At 40.8% G+C, this 22,495-nt stretch overlaps 1 protein-coding gene across 1 annotated transcript in view; it reads right to left on the bottom strand.

The window, feature by feature from the left end:
• Positions 1–22,495, bottom strand: part of TTC39C (tetratricopeptide repeat domain 39C) — a 41,764-nt gene that overhangs the window by 4,482 nt on the left and 14,787 nt on the right. The window contains exons 2-13 of the mRNA XM_082234826.1: positions 21,897–21,945; positions 17,250–17,378; positions 14,765–14,879; positions 12,343–12,697; positions 10,346–10,514; positions 9,224–9,317; positions 8,287–8,391; positions 7,626–7,738; positions 4,934–5,057; positions 2,394–2,491; positions 2,067–2,171; positions 65–103 (exon numbers count right to left, since the gene is read on the bottom strand). Of these exons, the coding sequence (XP_082090952.1) occupies positions 65–103; positions 2,067–2,171; positions 2,394–2,491; positions 4,934–5,057; positions 7,626–7,738; positions 8,287–8,391; positions 9,224–9,317; positions 10,346–10,514; positions 12,343–12,697; positions 14,765–14,879; positions 17,250–17,378; positions 21,897–21,945 (1,495 nt within the window). The remainder of the gene's footprint in view (positions 1–64; positions 104–2,066; positions 2,172–2,393; positions 2,492–4,933; positions 5,058–7,625; positions 7,739–8,286; positions 8,392–9,223; positions 9,318–10,345; positions 10,515–12,342; positions 12,698–14,764; positions 14,880–17,249; positions 17,379–21,896; positions 21,946–22,495) is intronic.

Here is a 22,495-nt window from a genome sequence, read left to right as displayed (position 1 = left end):
ATCATGAAGGAAAGGACACACCACCTGTATAATAATAATGCTCAATTCATTCACTTTTTTTTACCTTTGCCTGGAGCAGTAATGCTTTGCCTCTTGGCACTGTCTGCAGGAGGAAGCAAAATGTCATTTTTAAAATTTGTGTGCAAATGCAAGAAAATAATACTTTGGGAGACAGACAATGGCACATTATGGGACTTTCTCCATTTCTTCACTCTCTGCTTAAATCTGCTCTGGAGGTTTTCCAAACCCTACGGTGAAAAATTTGGGGGTAGGCAGGGGAGAGGAGAGGACGTCTTGTTGCACCAGTGGAAACTTGTTCTATGGTCTGGTTAGTCACCACTGAATGCCCCTCTTTAACTGGTCTAATGAGAATTCAAGTTCTAATAATGAGTTTGGATAGCAAAATGCCAACTACCAGAAATTAGATACGTAATTTTAATAAATAATGTCACTCAATAAGTTTTTAGGTATCTCAAAATAACTGGCAGCTGTCTCTCCACATTAAAAAGAAGAACAAATTTGCACACACAGTGGGCAATATTCAATTAATGAGTCCCATTAGCACAAGGATTTCTGCTTGTGCAACGTGACTCCCCCCCCCAATCTCCTTCTAGAAAGCAGTAAACCTCGCAAGCCATCTTCCACATGCATTGTGTGTTTTTAAGTATACAAAAATGGGGCATAGCCCTTGTATATCCCCTCCTTTTCATATAAGGATCCAAATAAAAAGGCAAATTCAAAATACTGATACATCATCGATGTGCCAGTGGATCTCTGATTTTCATGTTCAAAACAAGCTCGTGCTGCCTTTCCATGGTCTTGCTGGAGAGCAATTAAGAGGCAGGTCTGAAAAGCATTAATTAAAAGCTATTTTAAGACCTTCTCTTTAAATATGGCAATGAAGAGAAGCGTGGGCGGCTGAGTGTATGAAGCATGAAGAGAAAGAGTACAAAGATCTCTAATTTTTACATGCCTAGGTCTTTACACTCTTACTAGCTTCACAAGTTTTACCACGCACAGTTGGGAGGCATTAAGTATATGTTAATAATGCTTGGACTACTCAAGAGTGTTCCCTACTGGAAAAGGGCTTAAGCAACCCAGCAAGCCACCCATTCCTCGCTCTCTTTACCTGTACCGATGCTCTTCCCTTCCCTCCTAATCTCATCCATGATGCTAACCACCGCTCTCCCACTTCACCCTAAATGTGCTGGAAAGGTAGGGGTAGGAAGAGAGACTCCAAGCCACATTCGCAGCCAGCTAATGCCTGGTTTAAGAGTAATGCTGAGCATGTAAAAGAAAGGAAATAAGAGGAGACGGAGAACCCTTACCCAACAAGGGTTCAATGTATGTAATTTAAAAAATTTGACCACTAGGCTCTACCTACCATACTGGCATAGCATCAATTACAGGTCCCTGACATGCTAATGCTACATGTATACAGACCAGCAACACAATTTAGATATCTTCTCATGCAGTATTCTTTAACCTTTTATTGTGATACTTGAACTCAAGCCTCATTGCAAAAGGGGAAATGGGTCACCTGACACCATGCTGATGTCATGTGACCAACATCAGAGTGGCTGGGGATGGTGGAGTTCAGGAACTAGCCCGCCAGGCTGAAAAGGTTTTACACCCCTGAGCTAGATCATATGTTGAAATGCCATATGCAATTCATTTGACTCCATCTGAGAACATCACCTGTACAACCAGTGCAATATCATTTCACAACATTTAAACATTTTTCACCAACAATGCTGCAGTGACTGAATAAATGGACATTTCAAATGGACCACTGATTTTATTGCACTGATTAAATGCAAGAGTCATATCAATAAATTGCTGGTAAACTTGATGCAATTATGTTAGGCAATCAGTAAACTGGTAGGATAAGATTAATACAACTCCCCAGAACACAGGAGCACGTTGTTAAAAATAAAACCACTAAGAAAGGCCAAAAAGAGAAAATGCACATTCCAGCTTGCTTGCAACCTTCCTCTACTTCTCTTTTTGAAGTAGTAATGTCACACCAAATTTTAGACAGTTCCAAAGTATGCTGTACTGTTTACCTGTGGGTCTTCTAACAAGAGACAGCCAAGTTCATAGCAAGCATAGGGTTGGATATATAAATTGTTTTGGCGGCACAGTTCATCTTTAAGGGCTTGTTGAAAGAACTGTAAAACAAAATTGACACATTCAACACACAGTGACATTTCAAAGAACAAGAGAAACCTTCACACTGGACAACATATTCTCATATCTTGCAACTGTCTTCACCTGCAGGGCCTGTTGATTTGCCAGTTAGCTTCGGAACCAGTTAATGCATCAAATCAAAAATAAACTTGGAATAACTCCCTAGCTCTTAGGAGTTCAGGGACTTTAGAAGAGGAACATACCTGAACAGCATCTTCAGCATTTCCTAAGCATTTGTGTATGGCCCCAAGTAGCAAGTTCTTTAAACCAACAACAGTGGAATCATCTATTTCATGGCAAGCTTTATCAGAAAAGAAAAGGTTGAAGCATTTAGTTTTTAAACTAGATAAAAAAATATTAAATTTAGTTCAACAATTTGTACACAATTTTATTACAATTGCCTTTAAGCAGTATACAAGAAACCCAACGTAATTATAACAAAAATGAATTAGATACAGAAAGCTGCTTGAAAAGCTTTAAAATCAATCTTCCCCAAGTTGCTGCTCTACAGATAAGTTTGGGACTTCAAATTCTCATCAGCCAGTGGACAGGGATGATAGGGGTTGTTGTCCAAAACATCTGGCGGGCAAATGATTGAGGAAGGCTGCTTTAAACCTATCCCCTAATCTTCTGTCTTCACTTTAGACTTTTTAGTCCAATCAACATCTGGACAAAAAAAATGCTAATATTCTCCCCTTTCAATCAACAACCACCAGATGGATCCGGTGCCAACCTTACTACTCTTGCATGATGGCAATGGGTCCGATCTGGGCTGTGGAAGCAGCAGTGGCTGCATAGCTCCATCAAGCCCCACCAGTGCCAGCTAGGGGGATGGACTGACCCCTAAACCTTCAGCAAGGCCATTCAAATATGCAGGAGAGCCAGGTGAAACAATATATGAATTGGCTCATAGTTCAACCAACACCAAAATGTTTATAATAGCTTTAAAACATACTGTTCTATTGCACAAATATTTTCATTTATGTTTATGCTGGAGGAAATGCCAAATGTGTTTAAAGAAGCAGCAAATTTATGTTGACTAAGAATTGGTTAAGAAACAAAGGAGCAACGAAAGGTTTGTGTAGTTACCGATAAAAAATGAATAATGTAAAGCGATATGAATCCTTTACAGTGGACGCTCAGGTTGCAAACATGATCTGTGCAGGAAGCACGTTCACAACCAGCAGCGCCACGTGTATGCACGCGCGGGTTGCGATTCGGCGCTTCTGTGCATGCACAAAGTGCAATTTAGCGCTTCTGTGCATGCATGACCACCGAAATCTGGAAATAACCTGTTCCGGTACTTCCGGCGCATCCGTAACCCGAAAAAACGCAACCTGAAGCGTCTGTAACCTGAGGTATGACTGTATTTGCATGAACCAGGGAGGAACACGTTGGACACAGAAGTGTACACACACCATGCGTTTAAGTCAAGCTTTCCAGCCTTGTATTCTGTATGAGTCAAATGGCACAGAAAAATGAACTTCTGGAAATATGTTCAAGTTGCAGCCTTTACCTCTGGATGGCTTTTCCAACCCTAAAGCCAATTTCCCAAGGCCTAAAGCACAGTCATAAAAGTCAGAAGAAGGCCTTGAGAAGCTATATACAGTTTATATACAGAAACGTGTTTTAAGTCTTGTCTAAATTGCTCACAGCGAGTGCCAGCTGCCATTTTGAATATGAATCTCTTCCATCCTAAGGGTTATAGCTTTTTCAGCAACCCGAGACAAATGACATCACCACTAAGATCAGCCTTGGCACTATACAGAGATGCATGACAAGGCATCTGTATAGGAATGCTGTATAGTTTTGTTTTTCCTTTGAAGCAATATGCTTTTTTATCTTCAGAAATCCACAGTCTAACAAAGCGTGCTTCAAATTAAGGCAAAACATGAGTAGATAGTAAAGAATATTTGTCATCTGTGCCTGTCTCTACTTCCTGAAGATGACAGATCTGGCATCAGTTGTTCATGCCCTAATTTCGAAGTGAATAGGTCGTGACAATGTGGGGTTCCCTTTAGACATTCAGGAAACTTCTACCAGTTGTCATCAGGTACTGGAAGACTGGGTCTTACACCATCCCTACTGGTTGCCCATCTGTTTCAGGGCTTTATTTACACTGCTGGTTCTGACCTTTAATGTGTTAAGAGTTTAGGACCAGATTGTTTCAGAAACCAGTTGCGATATATGAAGATGCAGACTGGGCAACTAACAGCCAACCCTATCTATGTAATATCAAGTAATCTTTGCTGTGCACAGAGGGGAGATAGTTAGAGGAGAGGGGGTGGCATAAGCTGGATGGGCAGTGGCTAACTGCCTCAGTGTGCCCCTTCCCATCACCTTGGACTCCTGCATCTACTGATAGCTCTCTCTTGGGAAGCTACGTGAGCACTGGTACTCACAGCCTGAACATCAGAAATAAAGGGAACAATGGCAAACCACAACACTGAACCAGTAGCTACCATGCACTATATTTTGGCTCACATTACTGCCAAGAATATGTTCTGATCGGTGGTGGGAGAACAATACTCAAATTTCCACAATCTGGTTTATTATCCACTTCAAACTGCTTATTATTCAAAGCCCAAGAGTTTATAGTGTATCAATCATTAGATGAGTAAGCCAGTTTCTGCCTTAAATTGGCACAAACTGCAAGTATTAGCGACAGAAAAGTGAGGGTTTGTAAAAGAAACAGTTTGTGCAGAAAACAACAATAAAAAGAAACAGACATCACATCTTGTACCTTGACTCATGTGCTGTAGGTTTGGGAAGGAGCAGTTTGGAAGAGCTTTCCATAAATACAATACTTCAATGGATGCCAGTATACAGAGTTGCTTGGTTGGTTTCTGCTTCCTAAATCTATCTGCCTGAAAACAATAAAATGATTTATTTTAATTTCCATCTAAGCCAAGGGCAAGAAGTTTTCAACATGTTTTCAAAATGCAACCTTTAAAGTTATACAACTGGACAAGCTGAAGGGTATTTTTAACATTCAGCCAGAAAAACAGCAAACCTCTAAAGACTGAAATGTCAGCGTAAAGAATCATGTGCCACAACATAATGCTCCAGTGTACCCCTAAATACTACAAAGTGTGTGCTGTGCAAGTCTTCAGCCAGTCTAGAACAGGAACTTTGTAGTACTGTTTGGGACTCGCAGAGCACACATTTTTAAGGCCCACTCTTCCAAAACATTCCCCTCTAGTACTGAAAGGCTCAGAATAACGACAGGCCATGGTGCAGCTGGGCATTTACCCCTGTTGTTAAATTGTTTGAGACTTTTTTGTAGAAAACAACTAGCAAATATAAAGACCAATACATGCGATGCAGATCTCATGGATTTAAAGTTAAAGGCACTTCCCTTTAACTTAAGAATTTGGCGAAGCATTTCTGAGCTCACATCAAAGGAGAGCATTTATGTGGCATGTACCCACTTTCTGGATCAGAGTCACAACTTGTCTTGCAAGTACGAGACTCTTTTCAATTAGTTAAGAAAAAGGCAATTTGTAGGCAAGTCCCAGACTCCTATGGGGAGATCCACAGCATATCACTTATTAGATCCTTCAACCTCATTCAACCACCCCTGTCCACCCAGACCAAGCCACCCCCATAGCAGAAATGTACTGGTTTTAAGGTCAACAACACACACTTGGGTTACTGCTCAACACCATGTCCACAGTTCCCTCTTCTAATTTAGATCTGCCTCCAGGAATCTAACCCCCTGGTATTATCTCAGGTATCAACAAAGCAAGGGGACAAACATGGGAAAGTTTTCAAGGGCAAGAGAGGACAAAGGAGAGAGAAAGAAAAGGAACCAGATAAAAGAAGTGAAGCCTTTTTCTCTCCAGATAGCTTGTTGGCAATTTAAACTGTTTGACACTCAGTGGTAGAAGCTGAGATATGAAAACTAGGGGCTAAATGGGACATTAAACTACCGTATTTTTCTCCTCATAGGACGCACCTAGTTTTTTGGAGGGGAAATAAAGAAAACAAATTTTATTTCCCCCCCAGGCACAGGGCTGGGTCGGGGGAAGCCGGAGTTTCCCCAGCCCCCAGAACAGGCTGCTCTCCGCAAGCCGTGGGAGCCCTCCCGCGGCTTGCGCAGAGCTACCGAAGCCCTGGCGCGACTGCTCAGCACGCCCGGGCTTCGGGTGTAGAGGCAGCTCTGTGCAAGCCGTGGGAGGGCTCCCACGGCTTGCGCAGAGCTACCCGAAGCCCCGGCACGACTGCTCAGCATGCCCAGGCTTTGGGATGCAGGCAGCTCTCCGCAAACCGTGGGAGCCCGGCGGGAACTCCCGCGGGCTCCCAAGGCTTGCGGATAGCTTCCTGAAGCCTGCATTCACCCCATAGGACGCACAAACATTTCCCCTTCATTTTTGGAGGGGAAAAAATGTGTCTTATAGCGCGAAAAATACGATAACTTATGTGTGCCACAACAGAATGACTAGGCACACTTTTTTATAACAATACAAAACTGAAAATTAATGAACTGCTACTAAAATCTTATGTTCATTTTTCACATGGTCTAGTCCTCATCTGAAGACTGCAGAAAAACACAAAGCCATGCTTCCCCTGCCTGCCCCCTTAATATTCGAGGGTCGCTCAAAATACTGCCTTTCTGTAAGGCCAGCTGAGAGGCAGAACCTATCAGCTTGCCTGATGCTGCAGTGATTTCTTGGAAGTTGAGCGGGCAGAAATTTCTCCTCCCACGCCCTCAGCATCAGCAGCGGCAGTTTAAATCAGAAATTTTAGGTGCAGTACTGCTCAGAAATTGCTTGTGCTAATGAAATTCCCAGTCACAAAATGTGCCTAGAACAATGGGAGTTTTGAACGCTGTTGACACTGCTTTAAGCCAAGACATAAAACAAATGCCATACAGAGATTTTAAAATGTTCTTCCAGCACTAACCTTAATAGGATCATTCTACAGACACTAACAGCACAGTAACTGAACAAGGAAAACGGCATGAACATAGTAAAAAAATGGATTGTTTATTTTTCTCTTCAGAATGTCACATGCAATATAGTATTATTTTGCTTTCCCATTAAGACAGACATGGTTTAGCTTTTCCAGTCGAATTCTTCAACTACCAGTTTCCATTTACAGAAGTATTCCTGCATCTGGTAGGAGCAGCATACAAAATTAAGATTCTCACTAAAATTATGTGCACTCTCTCCATAAGGAGAAAATAATGTACAAACCAGCACAGCATTGAATTATTCTCTAGTGCTGATCTCCGGGGGGGGGGGGGGGGAGGAGGTGTCCCAGCCTGAAACACACATGCTTCTCATGACAGGTCCTGACATACTTATTTTAACAGGGTCAGTAAACATCAGTATTTAAACTGCATTGTTCAGAAAAGGTTTTAAAAGTTTCAGCTTAGATTGCTATCACCACCACCACCGTCATCAAATCAACTCGGCCTATGCTCATCAGACCTTTTTGACCGAAAACTGCTCAATTTGATTGTTTTTTCTTTTAAAAAGCTTCTGGACTTCTTTGAACACATTCTGAGCTCCATTCACATCACCGGTGGCACCTTGACACACTGTAATAAAGAACACACCAAAAGTTTATTCTAGTTATCTTAGGGCAAAAAACATTTTCAGCTGCTATTCCACATATTCTTAAAATTTCTTAAATGTTTAATGACTAACTGATGCCTGAATTTGCTTGTTTTTCTTTCCTTGCTCCATCTTTATGTAGGATACCTATGAGATTATAAGCCTACAGGCAGGTTCTGTGTTGCTTTTGATATTTGTACAGCGCCCAGAAAACATTATGTGCTTCGTACATAAATAATAATGGGATACAAACAAATGCAGGTAGAGGCTTTCATGCAGGAAGAATATTGCATGCTCACATTTCATCTAATTAATATTAAATAAAAATATATAAATACACACCACTGTTACATTAATCTTGTGATTTGTGAAGCTATAAATCTAAGGTTTATTTACAATACATAACCTAGAAAAGGAAAAATGTAAGTTGTGGGTAGTTTTCTTGCAGAGATAGGCTACTGCCATATAATGATCAACAAATTCAACACCCACACACACCCACACACACCCCTATTCATGTAATGATACTTCCCTGCTGTCAAATAGGCATAGTAGCATTGGGACCATCTTGATTCATTTTTAAGACGCTCAAAGGATTCAAATGCATCCTTGAAGTTCATTTCTATCATGCTGCACCAGCCTGTAAGAACAAGCAAAATATTTTTTAAACACACTGAAAAGAAACGGTTCATACACGGAATAAGCACACACACGAGAGAGAGAAAGAGAGAGAGAGAGAAAATATATATCTGGAGGAAATAGAATCTGCCACTGATGCAGGACTGAGTGAGTCCTGATCCCTCACTGCACATGAGAGCACAAGGGTCTTGGGTGTCAACAGCCATTGCAGAAATGGACTGGAGTTTCTGTAAGCAGGCAGCTTTTCTGGCAGCAAGTTGCCCATCACGCTGCTTCAAGTAAAACCTGCTTGTTTTCTATCTGAAGGAAGTCCACAAAGGTTAGGAGATGTTACAGTTTCAAAGAATGGGTGAAACAAAAATGCATTGCTTTGTCTTCATTTAGAAGCCATGGTGCCTTTAATTATATCAGAAACACAGTCTTCTGTAAGAAGTCACTGAATAAAAACTAGAATCTGAAGTGTAAACACAGCTCTTAACATGCTTTCAAAATGTGTATGTATGTGGGGAGAAGAGGTGTACTTTTGGTTTACTAATGCTGCACTTTCTTGACAGTAAGCAAGACCTGCATTCACTCCACAGTCACAGGTTGAGCATTATCAATGTAACTTTTTAGGTGTGTGTTAATAAAGGCAATGAGCATGTAGCTCAAGTAATCCTTATGCATCAATGGACAACTAAGTGTGGTAAACTTAATTTTCCCTTTTGTCTGTTGACCAACAAATGATCATGATTACATAATTTACTAACACAACTCTATATTGCTCATTCAAGCACTAGTAGCAGTGTTTAAACACAGTAGCAATAAGAAAATACATTAGTATTATTATATACCAATTTCATATAGACAGACATGCTGAATCTCTCTCTGATCAGTTGCCAGTTCCAAAGCAGTATGAAAGGAGGTCAAGGCACTGTTGATTTGACACTAAGGAGAGAGAGAGAGAAATACTATTATCAAAATGCAAATATGAATAAATACCAGTTCTATCATTACAATTCCAAGCCCTCCAGCAGAGTTTGGAAGCAAGGATGGTCTGGTGTGATTTTATTGCAAGTCTGAAGCCCAAACATCAGCTGGCTACTCAAATCAGGCCTGAGTCACAGGACACACTAACTTGGCTTAGCAAGATTACACAAATGTATGGTCTGCTGGACAGGAGCTGACAGCAACTTTGCTGTTCCCTGGTCATTTTAGCTGCTGCAATGTACTGAGTTAAGCCAAGGTTTGACTTAGTATGCCATATGAACCAGGTTAAGTTCTCCTCTCATTAACCCATAGCTGTAACAAAGGTTTGTTGGTTCATTTCTCTCCAAAGAGTGAGTTTGTTGCTTTGTTTAGAGAGAAACAAACCACATGCACTGGTTTACACATAATACTAAGCCAGCCTCCTGTTTTTCTTCCTCCTGGCATGGCAAAACGGGAACTGAGTAAGAGCAAGGCAGGCACAAATGAGGAGCTTTCACTGGCAGACTCTGGTTCTCATTAAACCATGGTTGAAGTATGGTTTAACACTGCACATGAATAAGGCCACTGTTGTGCTGCCACCATTTTAGCTAGCCATGTACAATTTCAGAACAGTTCACTTCTTCTCCCACAAGGGGTCAGGAAGACATTGGATTGACAGGAATTAATGCTACCAACGGAGCAGCAGCCAGATATGAAAAATGTCATCCTTTTGCCAAAGGAAAACCTCTGTTTTGACATCTATAACTGCCAACACATTTTGGAGATATTCTCCACACCCATGACCTCTAGAAACTTGCTTTTCAGTTTATTTTTCTTTTTTTAAGAGTCCAGGGTGCCATGTTTCATGCTAAATAGAACGCTCCCCCAATCCCTGTCCTTTTGACTATATTATGGATAGGCCAACTGCATTGACACTCTGTTATTGAAATGGTTTTGACTCAACAAATCTTGCAAAATTACAGTCATACAGAGAAGTCTATCAGTACCTCTAGACGCTGTATTCTTCCCTTGAAGAACATAAAGAGAGACGAGTTTGGATAAGCAGCTTCTTTTTTCTGGAGAATGTCTTTAGCCTCTTGCAATCCTGCTTTGGTGTCACTGCCATCCAAAGCAAAAAAAGGACGAACCACAGTGTGGTACCACAGCAAGGCTAATCTGAAAAGACACGCACACACACAAAAATCATGATGCTAGCTGGTTCTGTAATGAGGAGATACTGACAAAAGATTTTCTCTCTCTCTCTCTCTCTCCTGTGCCAGGCCAACATTATGCCAATACCTTAATTTAAACCTTAATCACAGCAAGAGGAGACATTGCCTTTAGTAAGGCGGGTTGTCTTTTTATGCTTCTGAGCAAGGTCACAATCCTACAGCATCACACACACAGGGTAAGACAGAAGTGTGCATTTGTGTTGCCATTCATTATGCAACAGAACAAGCAAACATTCCCTCCACCCAGCTACATACTTAAAACCAGTTTGCAATTCACCACACAATCAGCTACAGTAAAAGATTCAGAACACCTCAGGCTATGCCCAACTTATTCCTCCAGCTGTGCCAGAGACGTCTAGGTTCCAGTTGAAGACCACTTGTGCGCACAACATGTAATTAACACTATACTACAAGAAGGAAACAGCTCGGCACCCCTGCATTATGGGGCTTTCATTTCAGAGGAAGAGGTAGCCCTCAGCATGCATCTCTTTGCACATACAAAGCTCCACTTTTATTGAAGTGAATACACACAGTATTTCTCAATCCAGAACCCTAACGTAGTATTAAAAAAATATGAATTACAGACTGCAATTGGAATTAACATGTTAAACCAGAATTCTAAATGAAAACAAATAGCTGCCATGCAAAATAAAAACCAACATTAACCCAACTTTGCAGGCACAAATCAACACCAGCTAAATCCTTAACAAAACAAAAAAAATGTTTCTACAAAAGGTAAAAGTGGTATATAATTCATTAAAAAGGTAAAGGTAAAGGTACCCCTGCCCGAACGGGCCAGTCTTGACAGACTCTGGGGTTTGTGCGCCCATCTCACTCTATTGGCCGGGGGCCAGCGCTGTCCGGAGACACTTCCGGGTCACGTGGCCAGCGTGACAAAGCTGCATCTGGCAAGCCAGCGCAGCACACGGAACGCCGTTTACCTTCCCGCTGGTAAGCGGTACCTATTTATCTACTTGCACCCGAGGGTGCTTTCGAACTGCTAGGTTGGCAGGCGCTGGGACCGAGCAGCGGGAGCGCACCCCGCCGCGGGGATTCGAACCGCCGACCTTTCGATCGGCAAGCCCTAGGCGCTGAGGCTTTTACCCACAGCGCCACCCGCGTCCCCCATATAATTCATTAATATCATTCAAATCTTTCCAATAGCTTCACTGGGTGGAGGCTGCATTCACAGTATTTCACCTCAAGCCAAATACTTCTTGAAAACTGTGGAGAACCAGAGGGTCCTTGCCACAGGGCTATTACATGCAAAAGGAGGCTATGGATTGGGCATAGCTATTCCCTCCACTGAGCTGGATGGAAAAGCCTAAATGGAGGAGTTCTACATGTTGGTCACAGACCACTCAGGGCTTTTAAGAAATGTGGTCCATCATTGGAATACACAGAATCATACAGGGACACAGAGACACAAATAAGAAATTCTATACAACATTACTGAAAACCAGTTTTAAAAGTGCCAAATTATTATTGCCTTAAGAGCTGTTTATTTCAATCAGCATTTATATAGGTTGTTTGAATTTGTAAGCATCTGAGGACACAAAAATATATCCTTGGTGAATTAAAAATCTCTCTAAAAGCCAGATTCTCATTTCATAAACCATCGCACATCAAGCAACAACATTATCTGGTGATGTTTCCATTAAAATAAAATGAAAAGAACAAATACAAGACCGCTTCCTAACTTACGTTGGCTTGCAGTTTACTTACTTTCAGTACTAAGTTATTTACCAAAGCATTGCAATATAGCTACTCACGTAGCTAAAGGGGCCTTCATGTCCTTACTTTCACTTGCATATATCAATGAAGAAAGCCCCTGCAGGCGGTCTCCAGGAAAACCCAGCAGGTTGATGATTTTGAGCAGGTTTGGGGGCACCATGGATATGCAAAGATGAAAAAGTCCATATCCAAAGCTAACAGCACCTTTCAGACGGTTTAGTGAATCCTCCGTTATGCTTTCTGCAGCAATATGATTATCATTTGCAGCGTAAGAAGTCAAGGATTCCTGAGTTATCTTCTTCTGATATAATTCCTGAAGTGTATTAATGTCTGTATAGCATTTATTGTAGATTTTCCAAGCTTTTCTAAGGATCCACCCACCTTTTATATAAGCTGAGAAAAGAAAAGAAGAGTTCACTCAAAGACAGCAGCTTTTCCAAACAGAGAAACAACATAATAATGGTTCCAGAACTGTCCTGGACCCTGCAATCATAATCCGAGGCCCTTCTTCATGTGCTTTCTCCATGAAAGGTCCATGAGAACAGGCCTTTTCCCGATTGTGGAATGCTCTCCCCAGAAAGGTTCGTCTGGCACCTTCATTATACAGTCAAACCTCAGTTGTCAAACATAATTCATTCCAGAAGCCCGTTCAGCTTCCAAAATGGTCGACAACTGAGGCATGGCTTCCGATAGGCTGCAAGAGCTTCTTGAACTCAAGCAGAAGCTGCGCTGGATGTTCGGCTTCCGAAAAACGGTAAAAAACCGGAGCATTTACTTCCAGGTTTTCGGTGTTTGGGAGCCGAAACATTCCAAAATGGAGGCTTTGGGAGCCGAGGTTTGACTGTACATCTTTAGGGGGGATGCAAAAACATTTCTCTTCTCCCAGACCTTGGGCTAATTAAACAATCTATGTATGGCTTTTTAAACTGTGTGTGTAGGGTATTGTTTTTGTTTGTTATTAAGGTATGCATTTTTGTTTTTTTATATTGTAAACCGCCCTGTGATATTTGGATGGAGGGCAGTATAGAAATTTAATAAATAATAATACTAGTAAAAGTCATTCATAAATACTGAACATCAACTTATTATACCTTTCCCCACAACAAACAAACTTTACAACACACAAAGTGTTCCACTAACGCAAGCATTTTTGGCTATGCGATGGAACTTCATTTCCTGTGTGCCCCCTAAATAAGTTCTGGGGGTTCCCTCAACCCTCCTCAAATATAGGGAAGCAAGGGGGTGAGGAAGGGGAAGGGAATTCCCATTGCACATTCAGAAGTGCTTGTGCTAGTGGATCTGCTTAATGGATTAAACCTAAAAAACCTTTCCAACTTATACACGTGCTCAAACCAATATGCAGGGATTCTGAAAACAGAAAAAGACTAAAGAAACTAAGCAGTTAGTACGTGATATTAAGAGGAGATTCTGGTTTTCGGAGGATTCTGCCCAGGGACTCAGAATATGTGGGGACATATAGGGCCCAAAGAAAAAAATGATGTAGCATGCAAACTCTAACCATAAATCTTTACAATGGTTAAGTCACTATTCATTCCCAATTGCTTTGGATAGGCTGTAAACAATGAAGGAAGGAACAGTTTCTTTTTTAGAACTACCAAGCTATGGAAAACTAAGCTGTCTGTTGCAATAAAAACATTCAGACCAACAGCCATGATTCAGCTTTATTAGGAGGCTAAAGTTACTGCAAGACTGTGCAGTTCGACCACTTTCTGCTGCATAGCACATTTGGTTCTCGTGTGGCTCACCACAAGGCAAGTGTTTACACAATTTTGTTCAGCAATGCCGCAGTAAGCATGGAGGGGGTAAAATACACAGTCCTCTCCTCACCTTGTGGCCTGCACATCGACAGATAAAGGTCAAAAATGAGAGGTACACTTCAGAACAATCTTATATAGACATGCTGCGTTTTGCACTGAAATACTAGTTTTCAAAAAATAATCAGATATACATGTATTTCTTCAGTATGCACTAGATTCATTTAAAATATTCCTAATATCCAAGGGCGACACAAGAAAGTAAAAAACACACACACACACTGGATGCAAAATTACTGTTATCACATCATTTGATTAAATGTAAAGCAGCTTCTAATCTGACCAAGAGTGTTAACTGAAAGGAGACCAACAACTCACTAACAGTAACTTGGATTTATAGGGTCTAATGTTAAATAACAATAGGAGTTCCAAAAAGCATTTGAAACCACACACAAAGAAAGCTGTAGCATGCACATGAAATGAGAAAATTTTCTTTCCTTCTAGCAAACTGTCTTAACAGGCTACTAGAATGGAAACTGTAAGTTGTCAATCACCTGCGAATCAAACTGGTCAACAACATTTTATACTTTCTTGTCACCTACAAGTGGGAAGGACTGGAGAACTCAAAAATTCAGTTGGGGTGGGGTGGGGAAATAAAGATTTAATATTAGAAGTCAGAGCTCACCCGAGAGTTCTTGTTTCACAAAAGAAAGCACAGCAAGATAAACTTGACAGTCTGCTACAATGATTTGTCTCTGCAGTCGATCAATCATGGATGGGGTAGCCTTTCGGCCATCAACCTGTTTGAAAGCCATGAAAGTAGGGTAGAAACATCCAATGAATCTTAAATTCTTCTAACTCAGGCAACACAACATATTCTTCCTTGCAACAAGGTAGTCTTTAATTTCCCAACAGGGACACACACAAAAACTGTGTGGAATCCTAACACAGCACTGAAACTAAAGAGAATTGCCTATCACATTTACAAAACTGTCTGTATGTTTGGAAACTGAAAATATTGTACATTTTCCATATGTTGCAGAGGAACACTTTCATATATAAGAGCATTATAAGGAACGTATTGTCCATCCAACAGAAAGTGTGTGTACATCCTTCCTGTCTTCTGCTCTAGCAGGTAAAAAAGTTCATTACTGGAACCATGAAACAAGCATATCTATTGTATTTCCCATTCCAGCAACCTTTATTTGAAATCATTTTCTTATTCTGTGGAAGCATAGAAGGAGATGAGAGGCAGTAGCAATAAAGCAGAAACCCTTCATATAAAGCCATAGTTAGCTTCATATTTTAGTTCGCTTTGGCATAAATAATCAGATTCTATTACATAAATGCATATGCAAGAGTGTTTTAAAAGGAATGGATTAGAAAAGCAAGCAGTAATACCTGCACATACATTTCATAAAATGTTGGGAATATATATCACCTTTTCTTTATTCAAGTGTCAGAGGATGTTACTGTCTTTTACCAAAAAAAAAGGTGATAATCTGAGGAGTGAGCACTGAGTTTAATAGGGCATTCTGCCTGCTGTTCCTCTCCACAAAGTTGCTGCCCACCCCTGCCCCTCTGCAAAAGATGATGGATGGTGTATTTGTACACTGGGAACTGGAAAACAAAGACCTCCTCATATTCCCATTAGAAAAATATATGGAACAGTGAAACTAAACAAACTGCTCGGATTTTTATACACTCAACATTAATAATGCAGGATGTTCTCAAGGGAAGCCAAAGCTTCATTATTTATAGACTATGCAGTGCTGCACTGGTCCACTGAACTAGCAAAGACAAACAGCATCCATGGGATACTTCAGCAGGATTACTAGCCAAAATTAATCACTCTGGTTTGGAAGAGGAGACGTGCCAACTACATGTATACAACAGGTGGTGGCAACTGAAGCGGAAATCCTCTATTAACTTACATCATCTGAAACAGTAATATATTAATTGTAATTTATTTTAAGTGCAAAAACATGTGCTTCAAATGTCATTTCAATTACAAGCGTCGGCTTTGCAGTCACAGACAAGTATCAAAGGTAAGCAGAGATCCACATAGATCTGTCAAGTCACAACACTGCAAATACCTGTATGAACCTGCAATTCAATAGACAGAAGCATGAGGGCTAGGAGCTAAATGGTAACTGGTAACATCTGGATTAACAGATGCACCTTCTTTGCTCTCCAAGTCCTGCCTTTAAACTAGTGTGGGGAAAGTGAGGAGAAAAGACTAGGTTTCAATGGAGGAGGTTTGCACAAATGGCAAAGAGAAAAAATGAGATATTTGGGGGTTGGGTAAAGAAATTTGTCTGGGGTGTTGTGGGGAGGAGAATCTGGGTAAGATTTTACTGTTTCAGAGAATCTGAAGGGCAAGTTACTTTGGAAGGTTTGATATTTGATGCTCAGATTCCACCCTCTGCTTACTTTGAGATTTTGGGCAATTGCCCCATCGAGTTAGCATTCCACTTCCACCAGGAGCCAATGTGGAGTTCTATTTAGAGTTTTCCTAAATAGAAATTCTATTTAGTTCTCATGGCTGAGGATGCAGGCTTCCATGGACAGAGCTGAGGTGCAGCAGAAACCAAGGGAAAGTGAAACAGGAGCGGATTAACAAGAGTAGGGCGTTGTAGCTGTGGTCCTTCTGGTTTCAGGGGTCATCAGCTACCACTGTCAACAACTCAGCAGGGCTAGCAAATAGAATGGAACATGCTTCACAAAAACAAGAAAGCCAAACGACTATATATGGCCAATATCTACCAATGAGATTCCTAGTGGCACCTGAAAGAAAGCTTCTAGAACAGCAAGACTAGTCATATCAGGCTACATTTTTTGTCATGACAACCAGAAGCCAAGACCTTATCTATCAATTGCCATAAGCAGTCTGAAGTTGGAGCTTGTGACAAAACAAGGCCTTTAGGATCTCCTACCTGGAGCTCCAAAGACCAAAGCTTGGGTACTAATGCCTATTTAAACAGATGGCGGTTAGGTACCCTGACGATTCTACAAAGTGGTAAATCACAGGGATGATGGGTTGAATGTAAGACAAAGACCTCAGAGACCAAGATTTAAATCTTCACTCAGCCATTAGACAGATATCTAGGAAGCAGTTGCCATATTAGCATGGGGTACATTAGTTCACATATTAGCAATGTTGCACTTACATTCTTCTTAATTTTGTTTTTAATGGTTTCTATAACTCCTGCTTCTTCACTCTCACACAGTTTTTCGGTAGCTTTTAAGTCCTCACATGCCAGCTGCATTTTTTCTTCTTCAAAAGTCATCATGGCATTCTGTTAAAACATAACCAAAACCAAAACAAAACACCCCTATTGAATCATAAGGTGACAACCTAATCTAAACCTGCTTACTGCGGCACAATCTAAGGATATTGTATAACAGTTTTATAAGCACTTGAAATAAGTTCACTATCTAAGACATATAAGCATCTCACCCAAGAGCACTGCATTCAAAATGTCACTGTGAAAATGAGAAGAGAAGTCAAAAATTTAACCATTTGCTACTGTGCACTGAATAAGTATTATAAAAGGGTACTGGGATGGAGGCTTCCCAATGGAAAAATGATATACAATTAACTGAAGACTTTATTGGAATCATTACACACTTAATGTAATGCCGAGGTCACAATTAACTTTGCTAACATGATTGTAATTCAGGAACAGAGAGCATGTGGCCCTCCAGATGCTGTTTGATTCCATTTCCAGCTCCAGCCAGCATGGCCAGTGGTGCGATATGATTAAAACAGTGGTCTAATAACTCCTGGAGAGCCACAGGTTTCCCATCTTGGACGTAGTACTTATCAGATTGGCCATTCCAATGCATCATCAAGAACATGAATCTTGTCCCATATGGCATGTACTTACTCTAATAAGTCTAATGCTATATCAACTAGCATCAGGAGACCACCATATGAGACTCTGGGAGTGAGGACACAGAGTCGAAATATTAAGACACTAGAAGAGTGTGCTCTACTCTCATTAGATGCAAACTAATGTTAGTGCTCACGTATTTCCAACAGAGCATGAAGATTCTGTAGCATCCAAACTCCCTATATATAATATTCATATTTGGCTATTAGTTTTGATAACCTGTCAAAATTATCATGGAATTCTTTTTAACAGCTTACATTTCAGCTATTCCTGATAGAGAATGTATATTCCCTACAAGTTTAGGGAAGCTTTTAATGTTTAATAGGTTATTGTATTTTAGTGTTTTGTTGGAAGCCGCCCAGAGTGGCTGGGAAACCCAGCCAGATGGGCGGGTATAAATAAATTATTATTATTATTAATTATTATTATTATTATTATTACTACTACAAGTTAACTCATTCTTGCGCTTCAAGGCTTTTAACACAGACATAAAAAAAATAATCAAACCACTTTCCAACATAAATGAATATACATCACCAAGCTTAAATAGTTACTGCCTGTTCACATTATAAACCTATCAAACGGAACTTACTAAGCATCAAGACAGCTGTGCCTGTCCAGACATTCTAAAAGAAATGTTAACTGAATGCCCACTGTCCATCCATGTTTTCTGTTTTTCTCCCAAAATTCCCATTAAGGAAATAGATGTTCCCATGAAAATTTCCAAGGGAAATAAAATCTTCTTTCATCAAATTAAAAACAACACGAGTTAGCAAACACTACACAGAAGCCATTGTCTCATTTGAATTTTCATAGGATTATGATTTTTCATCTTATTTTTGGCACAGCACTGATTTTTTTACACATTTCAAATTTGTCCTCATGTTAGGATAACAGGGTACAAAGTACACCTTTCTAAGGGCAATTTCACTTCCCAAACTGCCGCATTACTCTAGTGCAACTGAGGTTGTACAGTCTTTTGGACTCTTATTTCTGCTACCAGGAAGCAGGACAAGCAGTAGCAGACGCGCCAGGGCTGCCATTGTTATTATTAATATCACACTGATATCTCAGCATTCCACCCAAAGGAACCAGTTGATCTGGGTCTGGGAGTGCTTCAGCTCAAAGGTGAGCCCTTGCTTTTGGGTTAATGTTTGGAAATTTCCATCTCATGGACCCATACTTCTCCCATCCCAAATCATCCACAAATCACTTTTGCATCTTGGTTGGGGAGAGCTTGAGACTGAAAGGGGAACGTCTCACTCCGCTTGCCTCTTGCTTTTACTACCCAACTTCTCAGACTTTGCTTCTTCCCTGACAATGAGGGATGGTACTGCCTGTACAGGTGCACTCAAAGGCTGTTAGAGGTGCCGTGGCTTGGAACCTTCCCCCTGCTCAGCTTCTTCCTGCAATGCAGGGAGGTACCATACCTGGGATCCAAACCAACTTCAAAGTGATCCCAGACAGGCTCTGTCATTTCTGTATCTGCCTTTATTCTGGAGGACTTGCACAGGACAAGCATTAGGGGGTGTGGGTATTTGAAGGAGTATTCCTTCACACTGATGTCAAAGCTTGCTCTCCTCAGGTGCCCACCACCAAGACACTGCTGTCTGGTGGGGGGGGGGTGCTATAAGAGCTGCTGAAGGTAATATCCTCTGGGATCTCCTCCTTGTCTCCATGTCTAACAAGCTGATCTCCAGTACAGCTCCAGGCAGAGGCATCTCCAGTGCTGCTCTACAAAAAGAACAACAACAACAATAGCAGTAGTAGTAGCCAGAGTAGGCTTTCTTCCACCACTAGTGCTGCCAGCTTCAGAGGTGGGCTGGAGAGCTACTGCATATCATTGCTGTTCCTGCCTGCGGTAGTAAATGTGCATGTGAGTTTGTGGGGGGGGAGGGGAGAATTCAATGGCCAAGTGTTACTCTGCCACTGCCATTGCCACCCGAACACCATGGACAAGCTCAGAATCCTTCCAAAGTGTCCCACTTCAGCTTGGGATTCATCCAAACCTGCTGCACTCCCAGAGTATTAACTCTGCCTTTATAGCTTGGCAGGTATCTGGGGTGGGGTGGCCAAATAAATAATGGCTAAGCAAATAAATAATGCTTAAGCAAGGCTGTTGAATTTATATACAATGCCAAACCATACTTTAAACAAACACAAAAACTGTAGCTTCACATCATGGTTGTCAGAAAACAACCCATGGTTTGTCTACTGGGGCGGGTTCAGAAGTCCAAACAATGTGCTTCAGTCTAATTGAGCCAAGGCTTAGTGTTGTGTGAACCAGTCCAAGAAAAATCAGAAATTAAAATAGTTATCTGCTTCTCCCAACATAACTGGGTGTTTCATATACAACTGAACTGAAATTACCGTGATACTGTGTTTGCTGAAAAGAGAAGTAATGTTACATAAACACTTCATTATTGTTACTTCTATAGTTTCTATTTGTACAGATTCTCCTATCTATCTATCTATCTATCTATCTATCTATCTATCTATCTATCTATCTATCTATCATCACTTTTATGCCTCAAAGTCAAAAGCAAATAGTAACCCCTTTACTTCTGGACAGGGTATTTCATCTCAGCTCCCACATTTAGCAAATTTATTTCCCAATGCTTTTTCTAATGGACGTTTTGAATGACACAGGCATACAAAGTGCTGCAGCTATATTTAGAATAGTAACTAAGCAAAAGCTTTTCAGGGCACAATGATGCTGTGCTGTGGTGTTACACTGGTTCAGCAAACCAGCTCAGATAAGCAAGGGTTTTTTTTTGGGGGGGGGTGTTTCTATTTATACATACCAGAAGGAAGCTATTCCTAAGAAAATATACTGCATTAAGCCTTTCCCTGACATGACAGCTGATGTTACTGGGACACTAGCAAACTCCAAGTTTTACAAAAATGTCAACACAGCTGCAAGTGGGATTTGCCCCGTACTTCTTTGCTTCCCATGTAAATTCGACAATAGAAGAAAGTAGGACTAGTATATAGGCACATTCTTAGTCTAAAGGTGCCATAAAAGCTTCTGCTGTCTTCACTATTTACCTGAAACCACCAAGTTTTACAACATTTATCATGGCATGTGCTTCCATGGACAAGGGTGTACTTCACTTGATGCATCTTTATCAGCAGCATCTCAGAGGATGGTTAAGGGAAAAGGTTACCTATTTTAATTTGCTCTTGTATGTAGGTAACGAACAAAACATTTACTATGCTACTGAAGGAACAGGTCTGTCTTAAAAGTAGAGTTCATCATCAGATGCTACAGAGTTATTGTTTTAATGTATGTTTGAATTCTTAGAAGATGATCTGCAGTAAAAGTTCTAAGTTGTCAGCATAGCCAGCATGAACTGTGCATGTGCTGCCAGGTTACACAAAAATTTGAAAGTGTTTTTGCTAGCCACTAACAATGAACCTTCTTTTTCAAATTAAATAATTCAGTATCATACTACCAGGTGCAGAATTTACCAACATTTAAAATACTTCTAGATCAGGAGTGGAGAACAGGATCTGATGGGTGGGCCTTATCTGCCCTACCCAATGCAGGACAAATTTGGCAGGTCAGCAGGTCACCCACCTGTTACTTGATGTCAGGAGACACAGTGGAGTATTCTTCTCTACCCACCTGCTGCTGCTGCTGCTGCCGCCACCTGCCCACTCACAGGTGAAGTGCACAAGCTGCTCTAAACAGCACTTTTGAGCCACTGATGAATGGAGATTAAATCCTGCTACCTTGACTGCATGATCCTGTTCCATGTCCTCCAGTGATGTCAGTTGATAGGAGGTGGGTGTGCTTTGAGAAAAATGGCCTTGCAAGCAAATTGGACCCCCTGCATATATCCTGCATCACATTAATTTATTTAGACAATATAATATAATATAATACAAATGACCGCAAGAGTATTTCTGCTCACTTACCAAAAAACTGACAAAGCTAGCCCCAAAACTCATTAATGGACTATGGTTTCTGTAAAAGAAAAAGAAAAAAGGTAAAATTACTACTTGTGTCAACATTCCATATTACTACTTGGGTGGAAGCACAAAAATCTGATCAAACATCTTTGAAAAGAGCCAACATACACATCCAGCCGTTTTAAAGTTGTGCTGGTGGGGTCTATTGTTCTTTAATTTTCAGGATCACAATAAAGACCTGTTCTATAAAATAATCATTCAAAATTCAAATCCATGTTCCACTTTTACACAATATACATGGATTTAATACATTTCCAGGATTTTCCAAATTCCTAGCATAAAATCAAACTCCAGATTGTATTTTTAACTAAACATAGAATACACACTAAATATGAACTAATTGAAATTAATGACTACAGTGGTACCCCGGGTTACAGATGCTTCAGGTTACAGACTCCGCTAACCGAGAAATAGTACCTTGGGTTAAGAACTTTGCTTCAGGATGAGAATAGAAATCGCACGGTGGCAGCACGGCAGGCCCCTTTAGCTAAAGTGGTGCTTCAGGTTAAGAACAGTTTCAGGTTAAGAACGGACCTCTGGAATGA

The sequence above is a fragment of the Podarcis vaucheri genome (genome assembly GCF_965113315.1).
Source record: "Podarcis vaucheri genome assembly, chromosome: 8".
Classification (NCBI taxonomy): domain Eukaryota; kingdom Metazoa; phylum Chordata; class Lepidosauria; order Squamata; family Lacertidae; genus Podarcis; species Podarcis vaucheri.
Note: the sequence above shows the minus strand (reverse complement) of the source record. Positions and strands in the feature narration are given on the sequence as shown.